Raw genomic sequence first — 13,704 nt, 5'->3', positions numbered from 1 at the left:
AAATGTTAACACCGCCGTATGAGAGTAATAAACAACTTGTTATTCCACCACTTCACTCATAGATATCCATAGTGAAACCGCAAGCACAGTACCATGTCATGAGATTCGCGATAAACCCCACCAAGTTTGACACATTAAGGAAATGACGTCAGGATGTGCCACTGTTACATATATAGATTCAGCAACTCAGAATTCACATCCAAGTTATAGCACACAACAATGGCGGGTTTTTTAAATTTAAACCTTTTTTTATTACATCACGCAATATCAACAAATAAAAAAATTATTAGCAATTCAAACATAAAAAATAGTGATTTCATACACATATGGGTGAAAAAATAGAATTCATAGACGAATTAGAATTTGATAGGAGAAAATATTTTAGGTGAAAAATTCCTTCTCTTAAGATGAATATTAGTTTGTCAAATAAATAATTTCATTACCCACAATTTATTCACAGGGAGTTAGCAAAATGGTGCATACTTAATGTCTGTGAACAATCTGATCCGCACTGTCGTGTTCCACCTAACCAACTCAAAAACATTAAACGGTAATCCATTCTAAATTAGATACAATACATTTCAGACTAGCTTATGTTTTCAACTTTCTAATCTCGTTTCCAGTCAAAAGTCAGAAAACGGTTACGCGACAAGTTTCCTGAGGCCAACAATTCAGTTGTTCAATTCGTCGAAGAAAGAAATAAAGGATAAACAATCTACACAAAATTCAGCTGCAAAGTAGGTACTAATTTTGAAAATATAAATTCGTTTCTGTAAGACAATATTCAGTTTAATTCAATGAATCGTGAATTTTTTCGTAATGGTTTTGTTCATTAGATGGTCTTGGATGGAGTTCAAGAGTAGGTTTACTCCTGGATATTTTAATATGCTGTTAAACATTGACTAAAACCTATAAGCGAATACTAACTAAAATAAATTCAGTACAAAATTCTTTAAAACTGTCGTTGGACACAAAAATATGCACACGAAAAATTCTACGATTATTTCTGACTCCGAACCTAATTAACTGTTTAATTATATTATGAATTAAGCGTTAACGTGAAGTGCAGTACAACATAAAAATGGATTTGGAAAGCAGTTAGCAATCACTTCAAAAATACTTCAATACCTAAAATTACAGAAAATAACCCAAAATAACCAACATTTCTTCTATACTAGATTATAAATAAATGACTACTTACTTCAAGTCCTCTTGCAGTCATGTTTGTTCTAGATTTTGATTTTCCTTAAAAAAAAAAGTTAGGAAAAAAATAAAATAATATCCGACCCAATTGGTTAATTATCATGAAGATGTTATATTGAAGACATTCGAAAAATATTACATATATTTGTTAGATTCTTGTTTATAGTTTGATTTTCTTGCTAGATCTTATATAATTGCAAATGTTGAAGTAAATCATAAGAATTTTAGTAAAATTTAATATCTCAAATACATTTTTTAGAAAAGTTACACGAGCTCCTAAAAAAGAACTTAACAAAGTTTTCTGTCATCATGCTGCTCCTAATGAGGCTATACAAGCATACACGGAACTAAAATATACCAGGTATTGATAGTTGGAAATTTCATTATTATAAATCAATTCTTGAAGTAAATTTTACAGATTTAATCCAAACTAATATGAAACTAGCAATAAGTTTCAAAAACACCGTAACTTACTAGAAATTGAGAGAGTACGGTCGAAACATTTTAGATGAAATAATCGACTTTATTGGCCTTTTTTGTTTGACAATTTTGAAAACATTAACTAAATAAATATAGCAGTACCACTTGACCCATCCACTTTTCACTACACAATAAGCAATGTCACTCACTGATGTGCTATTTACTATCAGGTACTTGGCAATTCAGACTTAATTTTGAAAAATCCATTATTACTACTACCTTGTAAAATTTTAATTGCTATAATAAAACACCAGCAACGATAGGTAATTTGTAACTAAAACCATTCCCAAAACAAAAGAATAAAATTATTCGTTTGAATTAAATTTTTAGGAATAAATATATATTTTATATATAAATATATAACAACTATTTATATATTTACAATATTTAAATTTAATGCACTGTACAAATCTCCTTACAAGAATATTACAAAATTCAATCACTAATATTTTACCACTTGTTTAATTGAAATAATAAAAGTGGATAATTAATTCAGTTGCAGGAAAAAGAAGATAGATCTAAAACAGGTAGATCAGGCAATCTCTGTAGCACTTAGTCGCGTTGATCGTCCTCATACGAGAGGGAAGATTCATCCTTCACCGTGCTCTGCAAAGGTATAATTAATTATAGAATTTATCAACTAAAAAAACTTATGATAAATAATAACTGATGTTCAATTTTATTAAATGTAAATAAAGTACTATTACTGAGTATGAAAACGAAATATTGACCACCTTAACACACTGCAAACAACATTGGTTTGAAATAAATATTGTAATTCGATTATTACTAAGCATCCTTCATTAACACTTATGCCAAGCAGTGTTTCACATTATTGTCACTATTCTCTGTTTCAGTATATCGAATTCAACTACAATAACTTAGAGATCGCAAGGGAAAATAGAGCAGTGATGATCAAGAACCATTTTATTGATTCAACAAAACCTTCTACTCTTAAAGAAATACCAATCAATAAAAGTACCAAAAATTTCTCAAAATTTACGATTATAAATGTGAATCAAAGAGCCAACACTATAGAACAAAGAAAACGATATCGAGAAAATATTCATCACATACAAAAAAAACCATATGAAAAATGCGAGCGGAAAGAAGAGATATGTTTAAGCTCTTCTGCTGGTAAATCATCAAGTTCAAAATATTTAAAAACATCCTCCTTAGGTACTGTCCATGTTAACAGGAGAGATAATATCATGTCTAAAAAAATCTTTCCCAAAAGAAAACCTCTACCAATAAAAATCTTGGATGTTGGAAAAACATTACCCTTGTTCGATCATAATTTAAAAGACAACATTAAAATGAAGAATATTTCTCAGATATTCAGTAAAAATAAGAACAGCAATAAAAAGGAACCAACTACATCGATAAATACATTAATTTTTGATCGAGGAAATAGCACCACAAAGTGCGTTTCTTCTAATAAAGCTAACAAAAAAAGAATTACACATTTAGTATTAGAAGAAAAATTGTTAAACCTTAATTCTTACAACAAAAACGGATACTTAAGTCCTATATCAAATAAAATGACAATCCATAAAGAGAACCCTGGGAGAAATCCACATCCCATAGCACTTCCTCGACCAGGACCCAAGATAGAGAAAAAAAATTGTCTCCCAGCAATTAAAGGCATATCGAAAGGTCTAGACAAAGACAATACATTATCAGCACTGAAGGAGCTCTCTCTGCGAATATCCCGTCGATTCAAAAACACAAGCAACACCGTATTCAATATAAATGAATTCTTGCCGGCAACTAGACCTGTAATGTTCAATAATAATACTAGTAAATACAAATGAATAAACCAAATGATGTACTTTCTCTTAACACCTTTAAATGAGGCAATGATTTTAGATCTAATACAAAACTAATAAGTACTTTGTTAATTGAGCTAAAAAACAAATGAACAAAAAATACTATTTATTAAAATGTTTAAAAAATATCAAAATATACTTTTTATATAAATTATAAAATGAGAAAACAAAAACAAAAAAACAGTTTTTTGTAAAAAAAAAAAATTACCGATATAATGAAGAAGTTACATAATTAATGCCAATGTTGAATAATTCGCACTTCAAACATTAGTAAATTGTGAAATTAAGTTTAGGAACCTATGATACATCTTCCTTGATCAAAAATAATAGAAAGTTAGTTACATAACTGAAATTTAGAATAAAACCTATAGGATCACTATGTAGTCCAACTAATAAACTTTCAATTAAAACATTTGGGCATTACCACAATTTCGAGTGAAAATTCTATATTAGCAAATTATTAAATATATACTAAAGTTATCGGCGAGAAGTAGTACTCTACCTATGTCCAAGTATCTTCTATTTCTATGACTTAGTGTGGAAAGGAAGAACTAGTAGGAACTAGTTTCTAGAGATAGGTTTCCTCTCAGAGATGTCGTACTTAATTTAAGCATCCTCTGGACAAGGACACAGTTCCGCAAATCTGGCGACTATTCCGACGGACCCACACCTTTGAGCTTTTGGGCTGGAGAGGTAGTTAATTTAGAACCACCATAAGCTTCTGCAAGCAAATGAAAATAAGACGTCCCACCTCCTAGAAATCCCGCCAATATCCATTCCGGATCATGAGCTCGAGGCCCATGCTATATAAATATGGCCTTAATCTTTTTTATTTATGTGGCATGTTGACCACTTGAAATGTTTCTTCCGGGTGATCCGCAGGGATTTATTGCAAACTATGACAGGTGGACTCTTACAATCAATATGATTGCTATAGAATCACAAGTTTGCGATATGAGATATGAGTCACTTGTTGGAGATAGCATAATTAAATTCGCAAGGTTTTTTTTTTAAGTTTCAATTGAATCAATAACAATGTTAATTTAAAAATTGTTAGGTTTGGCTTTCAAAGTAATCTTTAAAATTAGGGTTCTTTCGAATAGAAAATAGTCCCGGAGGATTCCTTGCTATTCAATATAAATTACATATTAAATATAAACAGCATTTAGAGGAATAGGAACTAGATGTCATGTACACTTTAAAATATATTAATTTTATTAAATACGTTAATTAATTTTTAGGAAACCTTTGAATTTATGAGTTTTTACGTTAACATATTCAACTCTCTAATCCTAAAGAGGCATCAGAGAGAAGTACGAGGAACTTAGTACACAGCAATACTAGTCTAACAGTACTTTGGCATTGCCAAGAAATCAGCTTCTTCTATGAATTTATATGGTCATCAGTAGTACTTACATTGTCAGAGTACTTGCGAAGCAGAACTTTGACTACAATAAATTATAGCTGAGGTAAAATTGATGCTGGCAGCGATCACAAAAACAGGAAACCATCTTCCATGAGATGCAGTGACTAACTCTGCAGTAAGTGGTCCACAAAGTATTCCTGGTATTGTTGCCTACAAGGTATATTATTTATCAAATTATAAAAGGTTCTTTACAAAAAATAAAAATAAAATCATTTCAAAGATCAACGAAATAAATGAAAATTTGGTGCAAACAAATTTCTCTACCACATTCTATATACTTAAATTTCCTACATGTTCATTTACATTAAACCATATAAAAATACTTGAAAAATAAAAAACTATTGAGAAAAATGGCACTTTTACTCATCATGCTTCAAATTTGGAACTTTATTTGGCAAATATTCAATCTCCAGTACACAAGTGATAGACCCATAAATTACATTAAAGCGGCACTTTAGGAACAAGCGAAACCATCAATATCCCCTGTAAGTGCCTAAAATGTCGTTTATCAGAAAAATGTTTTAAATAAAAGTAATGAACGTATAACTATGTAGTGCGTAAATAGTTTAAATAAAATAATTAGAGCCGTTTTCGAAAAATAGGTAAAAACTAATAAAATCTCGGTGGCTGATTTCTTCAAATCTGAAAGCACCACTGTACTCATACTTACACTGACGGAGACACTATCTTACACTGAAATGATAGTTTGATTTCTTTCCAAATAAAATTTATGCAAGCAACTCTATGCACTATGTTTTTTTTTTTTTTTAAAAAAAAAAAAAAGGTATGATTTCGAGATTTCTGCATTTTTTCTTCTTTTTTTTCTATTACTCTAAACTCACACATACTATAATAGAAGCACTCACAAAAATACAAACCTATTTGTAAAAACCGGTTTTTCCTATTCAAGGGTCCTTAAAACGGATTTTTCCAGTGAAACTCATGAATGCACCTCCTTACAAGAGGAAGTGAATAGAAAATATAAGTTATTTAATGAGGAAAACTTCTAAACCGATTGAAGTTGCCTGTTGTAACCTAATCGAAAAGTAGTGAACCTGCCAATAAACTTATTTATATCTAATTTTTTTTTCTTTCATTCTGTCCGGATTGGATTGTCATCAGAATTAAGTAAACACTTAAGATGGCCGAAAATATTGAAACGTCAAGAATGAAATAAAACAACCTTGCAAAAACAAATGTAGTAGTTATTAGCGTATCCACTTTTGTGTAAATTCAGCGGCAAATTATTAATTCATTAAATTTTTAATTTTGACTTACCAGTGTGTTAGATATTGCAAACGTAACACCAGCATGGTTCGGAGCAATATCCGCATGATTACTAAGATGACCAGCTGAATTACATACACAAAGGCCCATGGAGATTGAAACAAACCTGCAATATTTAATAATAATTGAACAGCAATTAAAAAGAAAAATTTAGGGTTATAATGACATTTCATACTTACACTACAGCTGCCAAAAGATTGTCAACTGCACAAAACGCTAATAGAAAAATACCAGGTCCAATAAGGCCAATGCCGGTCATCAATCTTCTGACAGAAAGGACACTCCATTTTCGGCTTATTAGTTTATCAGCAAAATGTCCTGACACTGGACATAAAAAACCAATGATGGAGATCTTAAGGTAACTTATATTTTTAATCTTACTTTACACACCAATAACGAACTAAGATAAAAAAAAAAATCTTAATTTTTATTGGGTTATTGTTGAGTAGGATATTTTAATGTGATCAGAAATGGTCTGAAGGAGGAAAAGTGAGCATACCTCCAGGAGGCAGAGTTTATGTCCAACAGGGACAGTTCTTAGCTTGTGCGGGCGATACAGAACAAATTAAATCGGCAACTACAATAAAAACTAAATTTTATTGTAGGATTCAGGTCAACCCAACCAAACAGACACATGTTCACAAGAGGAGAGCGTCTTGCTTTTGGAGCAATCATCCAAAAATGAGTCAGCGAAGCAACTGTTTAGAATCAAATGAAAGAGCAGAAAAAGTTTCCATAATAAGTTTATTTTTAGGTAGTAAAAATCACAAGACAAAACGTTCAACGACATATGTTCTTATTCGGCTGATAGAATAAGCAATGATTGCAGCATATTTCTGCATAACTCTGAAACACATAGTTTTTTTGATCGATTTGTGGCACAGTATCGTCGAGTTAGAAATTATATCCGTTTTGTAAGAAAGAGTCACTTGGGCCTTCCAGAAAACGCAGAAAGTTGTGCGTGATAAGTATCTGCACGGAGCGAGTGAACAAACAGTCCCTTGATAGGTTTATGAAGACAGATGCAGTAGAAGCTACAGGAAAGAGGATTCGTTGGAGGTAAGCGTTCATACAATAAAGAATGATGTTGGGTCGAGAAAACAAGATCAACTTCTAAATAAGACAAAACTCCTGCAACGATTGTGCCGATAAAGCACAACACCAACAGCTTTCTGGGTTCACTTATGTTGTCGGGATCTAAAATACTAAAAGTTTCTGAAATTCTTTCAGTAATTAGCTTTTTTATCAATTTCGGATTAGCCAAAAATAATATCACAATATCCTAAAAAGCCAAGTGAAATAAAAAAAGACAAGTATAGAGATTGGAATATGATAGGCCAATTTCACTTTCAGAAATTGCGGAAAGGTTGCACTAAAGTTTCTATTATCAATTGATCTGTAGTAGAAACTAATGCTTTTATCCAATAAATAATAGATCTTTTTCACTTATTGTTCCACAAACTCATTAGTATTAAAATTAAAAATTTTAAAATATTAAAAATAACTTAAATGAAGAACATTTAATTAAGACTTAATATCTTCTTATTCTGTAAAAGGCATGTTTTTTTTATGTAATTCTCTTACAAAATACACCCAATGAAAATCAATTTAAAATTGGCCATAGAAGCACGTAAATCAGCATATCAGAAAGAAAAAAAAAAAAGAAAAGCAAAGAAACATGTTGCAACCATGTTCCATTATTTCACTAGTCTTTCCAAAAGCGAATCCAAAATCAGTACATAGTTCCTCAAAATAATCGATATTGTAATGCTAACCTTAACTGATGCACTTTGTAATAAGTAAATTAAACGGAACATCGTCCCGTTGGAGGGTTTTTAGATGAACTCTCCAATTTATTTATTTTCGATTTAAAATCCTAATTTTGTAAAGCAATGCATACTTTAAGACAATGAGGAGGAAGAAGGAGGATAGTACGTTATTTCTGGACAGTGCAACACCAAATCTCACTATAATAAAGTCTCTGTTATTTCACAAATAACCATTTCTTTAGATAATCATTAATTTAAAAAATAAAAATAAATAAAAGGCAAACTTACATATTCCAAAAAGAGAATTAATGACGTACGGTACAGCAGTAAAACTGATGCTCTCCTTATTAGCACCCAAATTTCTGGCTAAATACGTTGGAAGCCATTGCATTATTATATAATTTGACCAATTCATGGCAAAATGTGCTAAGTAAATAGCCCATAATGCCCAATGACTCACAAATTCACACCACATAACATTTGGATTCGTAACCTGTAATTATTTATTATCTTACTAACTTGAAATAGCAGCTGAAGAAACATATAAGATATTAATGAACATTTCAATTATAATTAAATTTATAGAAGTGGTACTGATATACATTACTATAAGAGGACATCAACATTTAGTTGAGATTAACAGTGAAGATGACATAACATGACATTAAATACCTTTGAAGATGAAAAAATCTTCAATGAACACTTCAACCACTTTCTCTTACTAGTTACTGCAGTTCTCAAATTTGTTAGTTTACTTCCAATGTTGGTTCAATTTATTAAGAGTAATTCTGCAGAAACCAGGGCGTTCCCTGACAATTAATTTTGATGAATAGAACTTTAAACAATATCCGTGTTTGAAATAGTCGTTTACGATCATTTAAAAGAAGTTCAAGTAATAGGTTGGCAATTTTCTTCCAACTAGGAGTATTAACTACACATTTCATTTTCCCAATATCACATAGGTGGTACGTTATACAATTAATTAAAATGGCTAACATTTTAGTGGCCTTCCTCAGAACTCCCCTGAAACTGGAATCGGAACCCAATACCAAAGTTAATTTTCTTAGCTAATTGCTTGCTACTGAGGCAACTTGTTAAAATGAACAATGAATTTTTCTGGGTGGAAAAAAATTCAAACAAGTTATAGCCTTCTATTTAAGTGGATAAGTTTGAAAACAGCTAAATGAGTTGTTAAATGGTAAATGGACGTTAAGCCCCGCCCGTAAAAAGAGGCGATTACTTTACTTTTTTAACCATATATTACATAAAATGCAGCTAATACTTTTTCCTTCAATCAACCACATTAATTGTATCCTTTCTCTAGCTAACAGCTGGTGTTCTGGATTGATGAAAAAAAAAATACGAATGGAATTAAAAGTAAAATACCTCTAACCGGCTGAGAGATTTTCATCGCTTACTTTCATTTGAACCCAGATAGGATATGCAAACAAAATACGTTTTAGTCTCCAGGGGATTTTCGTTTTTAAGAAATTTCTACATTTGCTAACATACTTGGCAATGAAAACTCATTTGCGAAAATTTGACACAACCACAAACATCTTTTGCTTAAAGTTCATAAAATCAGACTTTTTTTAAAAAAAAAAAAAAAAATCAGTAATGAAAAAAAATTGTAAAAGCGTTACCTACTTTCGGCACATAGAGCGGTAATTCTTCCTTATCTAAAGCCCTGTTTCCTTGGTACAACACTACCCATATTAATACCCATACGATTCCTAAAGTTCCAAAGAGATAGAATCCAGTCTGCCAGGCAAGATGAGGGCAGATCTAGTAACAAACATGTTCGAATTAGCCAATAGTAATAATATAAATTGCAAAAATTATACAAACAATTCTTCTATCTGACATATCAATTTTATCATTTAATAATCATTTTACATCTCAATAAATGTTCTCTGGTAATATCTCAATTGTTTTCATAACTGTAGGAAGATGTAGTCTTTATTCTCGACCAGTTGGAAATGAACCACAGATTTGTTTGGTTTAAAAAGATAAGTCTGTCCTACTCTCCAGAACAAAAAAGAAAGCTACTGTTTAATTAAAAGTTTAAACTGATAAGCACTTTTTAACCAATTTAAGTTCATTGGTAATTGGCCAAAGTATATCTCCAGCAATCCTAATTTTCAATCAAGTTTGTCAAAAAAATATTTTTGGAAGTTTAAAACATAATCATGTTAACAAAGTGTATCCTTACCAATGAAGCCACTGTCTGCCCAACAGACCCTGCAGCTACGAGGTAACCAAAAGCTCTTGAACGTTCCTCGATAGGAACGCTATGTGCAAAAATGTGGAAAATCGTGGGAAGTCCTGCAACAAAAGCAGTAATGTACCCTAAGCAAAGTCCGAAATTTAAATCAAAATTCATATTTCATTCTTAAAATTAAGTTTAAAAAAAGCAAGAAATTGTTATAACCGATCATACTTTGTCTTCCTCTGAAATATATATTATATATCGACAAATTTCAGTGCTTGAATCATTAATGACAAAAATAGCACATGGCGCACGCTGAAAAAAGCAGGGAAAGAAGGTTAACAATCGTTGAGTAAAAAGGGCAGCTAAATACGCCTGTTGCAGGAAGAAAAAGAATGTTAATGCGTGAAAAGAACGAAAAGTAAATACTCTTTCAAAATATAACAGGAACGATTAAGTACAGAACACTATCATTACCACTATTCCACTTTAGTCTATTACAACATGGGTAGGATGTTAAAGCACATAAAGAAATAAAGACCTGTACTTATAATTTCAAATGTTGCTTTTTAAGGACCATTGAGTTCAATATAAAAATAAAATTTCGGTCAATATAAAAAACTAATTTTAAGCACAAAGAATTGTTTATTTCTATGGACCAAACTCAAGAGTCCTCGAAGAATAGTATTATAAACAACTAGTCAAGAACTTGTACTAACTTATAACTTTAAATAAATGGAAAAAAGTCCGAATTCAAAACTTAAATAAAAAAAAAATAATGTTTTATTTGCCAAATAAAAAATATTCTATTCATATGAAAAGCGAAACGAAATTCCTTTCTTAGATTAAAATCCAACAGTATAGTTAAAAATAAATTACTAACACCGTCTTTTCAATAATTATTACTTAATTATACAATCATTTCTTACCGACCGTTTCTTTAAGATTAGTTGTGGATCTGCCTCTCCCAACTACTCTCTAGCACGGGCTGATGTACCCCAAGATAGTATTCTCGGAACGCTTCTCTATACAGTGTACACATCTGACCTACCAACTGACTCAAACACACTTTGAGATTCAAAAAACTAGTAGGTTTATTTATATTTTTGATATAAAGTAACATTTCGGCTGTTTAGAAAACTTCAGAAAATGTATAATGACAAATTTCTGAATCGTACAGGTTAATCACCAAAATTAGTGAACTGTATTAGTCAGGTGTGCTCAACAATCCTCCAAAATAATTACTGTACTTGATGATACTACGATGTGGAGACAATAAATAACATTCGCAGCGAATTGTTGAACCTGATCTAAGTAAATTAACTATGTACTTGCTGAAGGAGATTCTTTAGTGACATCAATCCCACGGCTTTCTTGTTATAAAACATTAATTTACAAACAGAACTTCTATCTGAACATTATTAAGAGAAAAAAGTCGTAATGTTGACAATTTGCATTCAAAAACCGTACTGAACCGTAATCTAGACTTTCAAAACAATTCCATTATCGTAAGCGCCACGCTATCCGAGCTGATAGAGGCGAGGTCTGCAAAGCTAAAAGTATTGTGATAATTGGTTCGATTCCTGGTCTAGGCTTTGGATTTGATTTATTGGTTTAAATAGAAATTTATAGTGAAGTATGTCTGCTTCGCTTCCGTATACAACACCTATTTTGGCAATTGGACGTAAAGCTCGCTTGAAAAAATAGGCCTTACCTTTACTTTACTTTTTTTCCTTAAATGTTAACAAATTAATGCTCACAACTTTCCGAAGACACTTCCTAATATTTTTCATGAAAGAAGAGGATGTACATTACAAAACGTAATAAAAAATAACTATAAAATGCATACCAAACCCTTCACCAAGTCCAAGTATAACTCGACAGAAGATTAGTGCAGGGACTGACGTGGCAAGTAGTGGTGTTATAGAAGTAAAAACAGACCATAAAAAAACTGCAAATAATAATACAGTCTTTCCACCAAATCTACTAGCTGCACAAGCACCTACTACCTGTTTTTAATCAAACGTGTAAAGAAATATTTTAAAAGAGATACTTGATTGATAACAATGACAGCCAACATACCTGACTAGTAAAATATCCAAAAGCAAATGCAGACAATATCCATCCTTGCCAGTGTAGACTCCATTTAAACTCATCCGTCATGGGTATAATGGCTATTGGCATTATAACTCTATCTGCTGCATTTATGAAGTTTGCAATAGAACATAATCCAACAATTCTGGATGTCTCAGGAAGCATCTTATAATGGAATTAAACTAACTTTTAAATAGCCTTACTCTATGTTTTTCCATCTGAATCAAACATAAATTTAAATATAGTAAATTACTGTAATCGAGCAAAATTAATTTTAAAAAAAATAGACTTACGCTACTTCAACAAAACATAAATAAATAGATTCAGAAAGTTATCAATTTAAGAGATAAGACGAACTAGAAATAAAAATATTTAATGGTAAGAACATTATTTTCACTTATAACGGCAATATGCAAAAACATGGAAAACAAGCTATGTAAACTGATTTAAGTAATGTACAAATCATCTTAATATGCGAATATCAATGATTATTTCCATTACAGTGGCTATATGGAAACAAGGACACTGTCAATACAACATGGCGTAGGGACGGTTATACACTGTTACCTAGAGAGAGATAAGTCAGTAGCTGGTGATAGATGAAACTGATCCAAAAAAGAATCTCAGCCTTATTGAAAATTGGTATTTGTAAGTTTTGCGTAAAGGTTTTGAAATTTTATCTAAAATATCTTTTAATAAAATAAATGGTTACAAAAAAATTGAACTTCTAAGATTTCTACATACTTATTGTAGAAGAGGGTCAAGGCAAAATTATTTTATCTATATCGTTTTTAAATAAGCTTAACAATATATTTACTTTATATTAAGCAGTCTCAAGGAAAGAATTAGTCTTGTTTTCTTCTTATAGGCACTCCGTTAAGTACTCTGTTTTTTGAAACTCGAACATACAGATGTCTCTAAAAGAAATAAATATGTAAGGAAAAGATTCTGGAGCTTAATTCGAATTCTAGCAAGAACCAAAATTTTTCATCCTTTATGTTCCCTTGAATTTACAAACAAAAAGGCGCATTCATATATCTAAACTGTTTTCCACGTTCTATAAGTAGTTATCACTTTCTATATTTGTAGATGAGTACTTTTCGGGGAAAATATCGACTAAAAAAAAGACCAGATAACAGGTTTGTTATGAATATCACAAAGCTCCTGAGGAATCTGGCTCCACAAGGTATGCACCTTATTTATTATATATGTATATAGACTAAATATATTCACAAACGGAGTTATGCAGAGGTTTGAATAGGGTTAATTTCGGGTTTTTTCATCAAATATCGTAATTTACGACCTTGAGTTATATTATTTTAAATTTTTCCCCTTGATTTTATTTTCGGTTAATAAGAAGCGAAAAAACTATATAAGTTTAATATCAGACTGTTCCTAAAAAAAATA

At 31.0% G+C, this 13,704-nt stretch overlaps 2 protein-coding genes across 5 annotated transcripts in view; one reads left to right on the top strand and one right to left on the bottom strand.

Annotated features, from left to right (window-relative positions):
- The first annotated feature begins 250 nt into the window (after positions 1 to 250).
- On the top strand, positions 251 to 3,879 carry LOC141449959 (uncharacterized). Its single transcript, XM_074119937.1, has 6 exons — positions 251 to 385; positions 461 to 550; positions 624 to 737; positions 1,463 to 1,564; positions 2,180 to 2,297; positions 2,541 to 3,879. Exons 1-6 carry the CDS (start codon positions 327 to 329, stop codon positions 3,495 to 3,497), a joined length of 1,440 nt encoding a protein of 479 aa, XP_073976038.1. The 5' UTR covers positions 251 to 326; the 3' UTR covers positions 3,498 to 3,879.
- LOC141449962 (sialin-like) overlaps positions 2,044 to 13,704 on the bottom strand; it is a 69,526-nt gene continuing 57,865 nt past the window's right edge. The window contains exons 1-10 of one of the 4 annotated variants that reach the window (XM_074119940.1): positions 13,115 to 13,401; positions 12,286 to 12,515; positions 12,053 to 12,212; positions 10,207 to 10,319; positions 9,642 to 9,779; positions 8,283 to 8,487; positions 6,405 to 6,549; positions 6,217 to 6,331; positions 4,929 to 5,088; positions 2,044 to 2,289 (exon numbers count right to left, since the gene is read on the bottom strand). In XM_074119940.1, coding sequence (XP_073976041.1) covers positions 4,933 to 5,088; positions 6,217 to 6,331; positions 6,405 to 6,549; positions 8,283 to 8,487; positions 9,642 to 9,779; positions 10,207 to 10,319; positions 12,053 to 12,212; positions 12,286 to 12,462 — 1,209 coding nt within the window. In that variant the 5' untranslated portion in view covers positions 12,463 to 12,515; positions 13,115 to 13,401 and the 3' untranslated portion in view covers positions 2,044 to 2,289; positions 4,929 to 4,932. Of the gene's footprint in view, positions 2,290 to 4,928; positions 5,089 to 6,216; positions 6,332 to 6,404; positions 6,550 to 8,282; positions 8,488 to 9,641; positions 9,780 to 10,206; positions 10,320 to 12,052; positions 12,213 to 12,285; positions 12,516 to 12,590; positions 12,859 to 13,114; positions 13,402 to 13,704 lie in introns of those variants that run through there. The other 3 variants (XM_074119939.1, XM_074119941.1, XM_074119942.1) reach the window with 3 other exon arrangements.

This window comes from Rhodnius prolixus, unplaced genomic scaffold (genome assembly GCF_049639745.1).
Source record: "Rhodnius prolixus isolate KJV_2025 unplaced genomic scaffold, Rpr scaffold_2, whole genome shotgun sequence".
NCBI classification, from domain to species: Eukaryota; Metazoa; Arthropoda; class Insecta; order Hemiptera; family Reduviidae; genus Rhodnius; species Rhodnius prolixus.
This window is presented reverse-complemented; position numbering and strand designations above follow the sequence as displayed.

What these genes read in the sequence shown, in the direction of transcription:
- LOC141449959 (XM_074119937.1), top strand. Translation starts at nt 327, where the DNA reads ATGGGTGAAAAAATAGAATTCATAGACGAATTAGAATTTGATAGGAGA. An exon ending in CAACTCAAAAACATTAAACG is followed by an intron (nt 551 to 623) that starts GTAATCCATTCT and finishes TCTCGTTTCCAG; the next exon opens with TCAAAAGTCAGAAAACGGTT. An exon ending in CTTCACCGTGCTCTGCAAAG is followed by an intron (nt 2,298 to 2,540) that starts GTATAATTAATT and finishes TCTCTGTTTCAG; the next exon opens with TATATCGAATTCAACTACAA.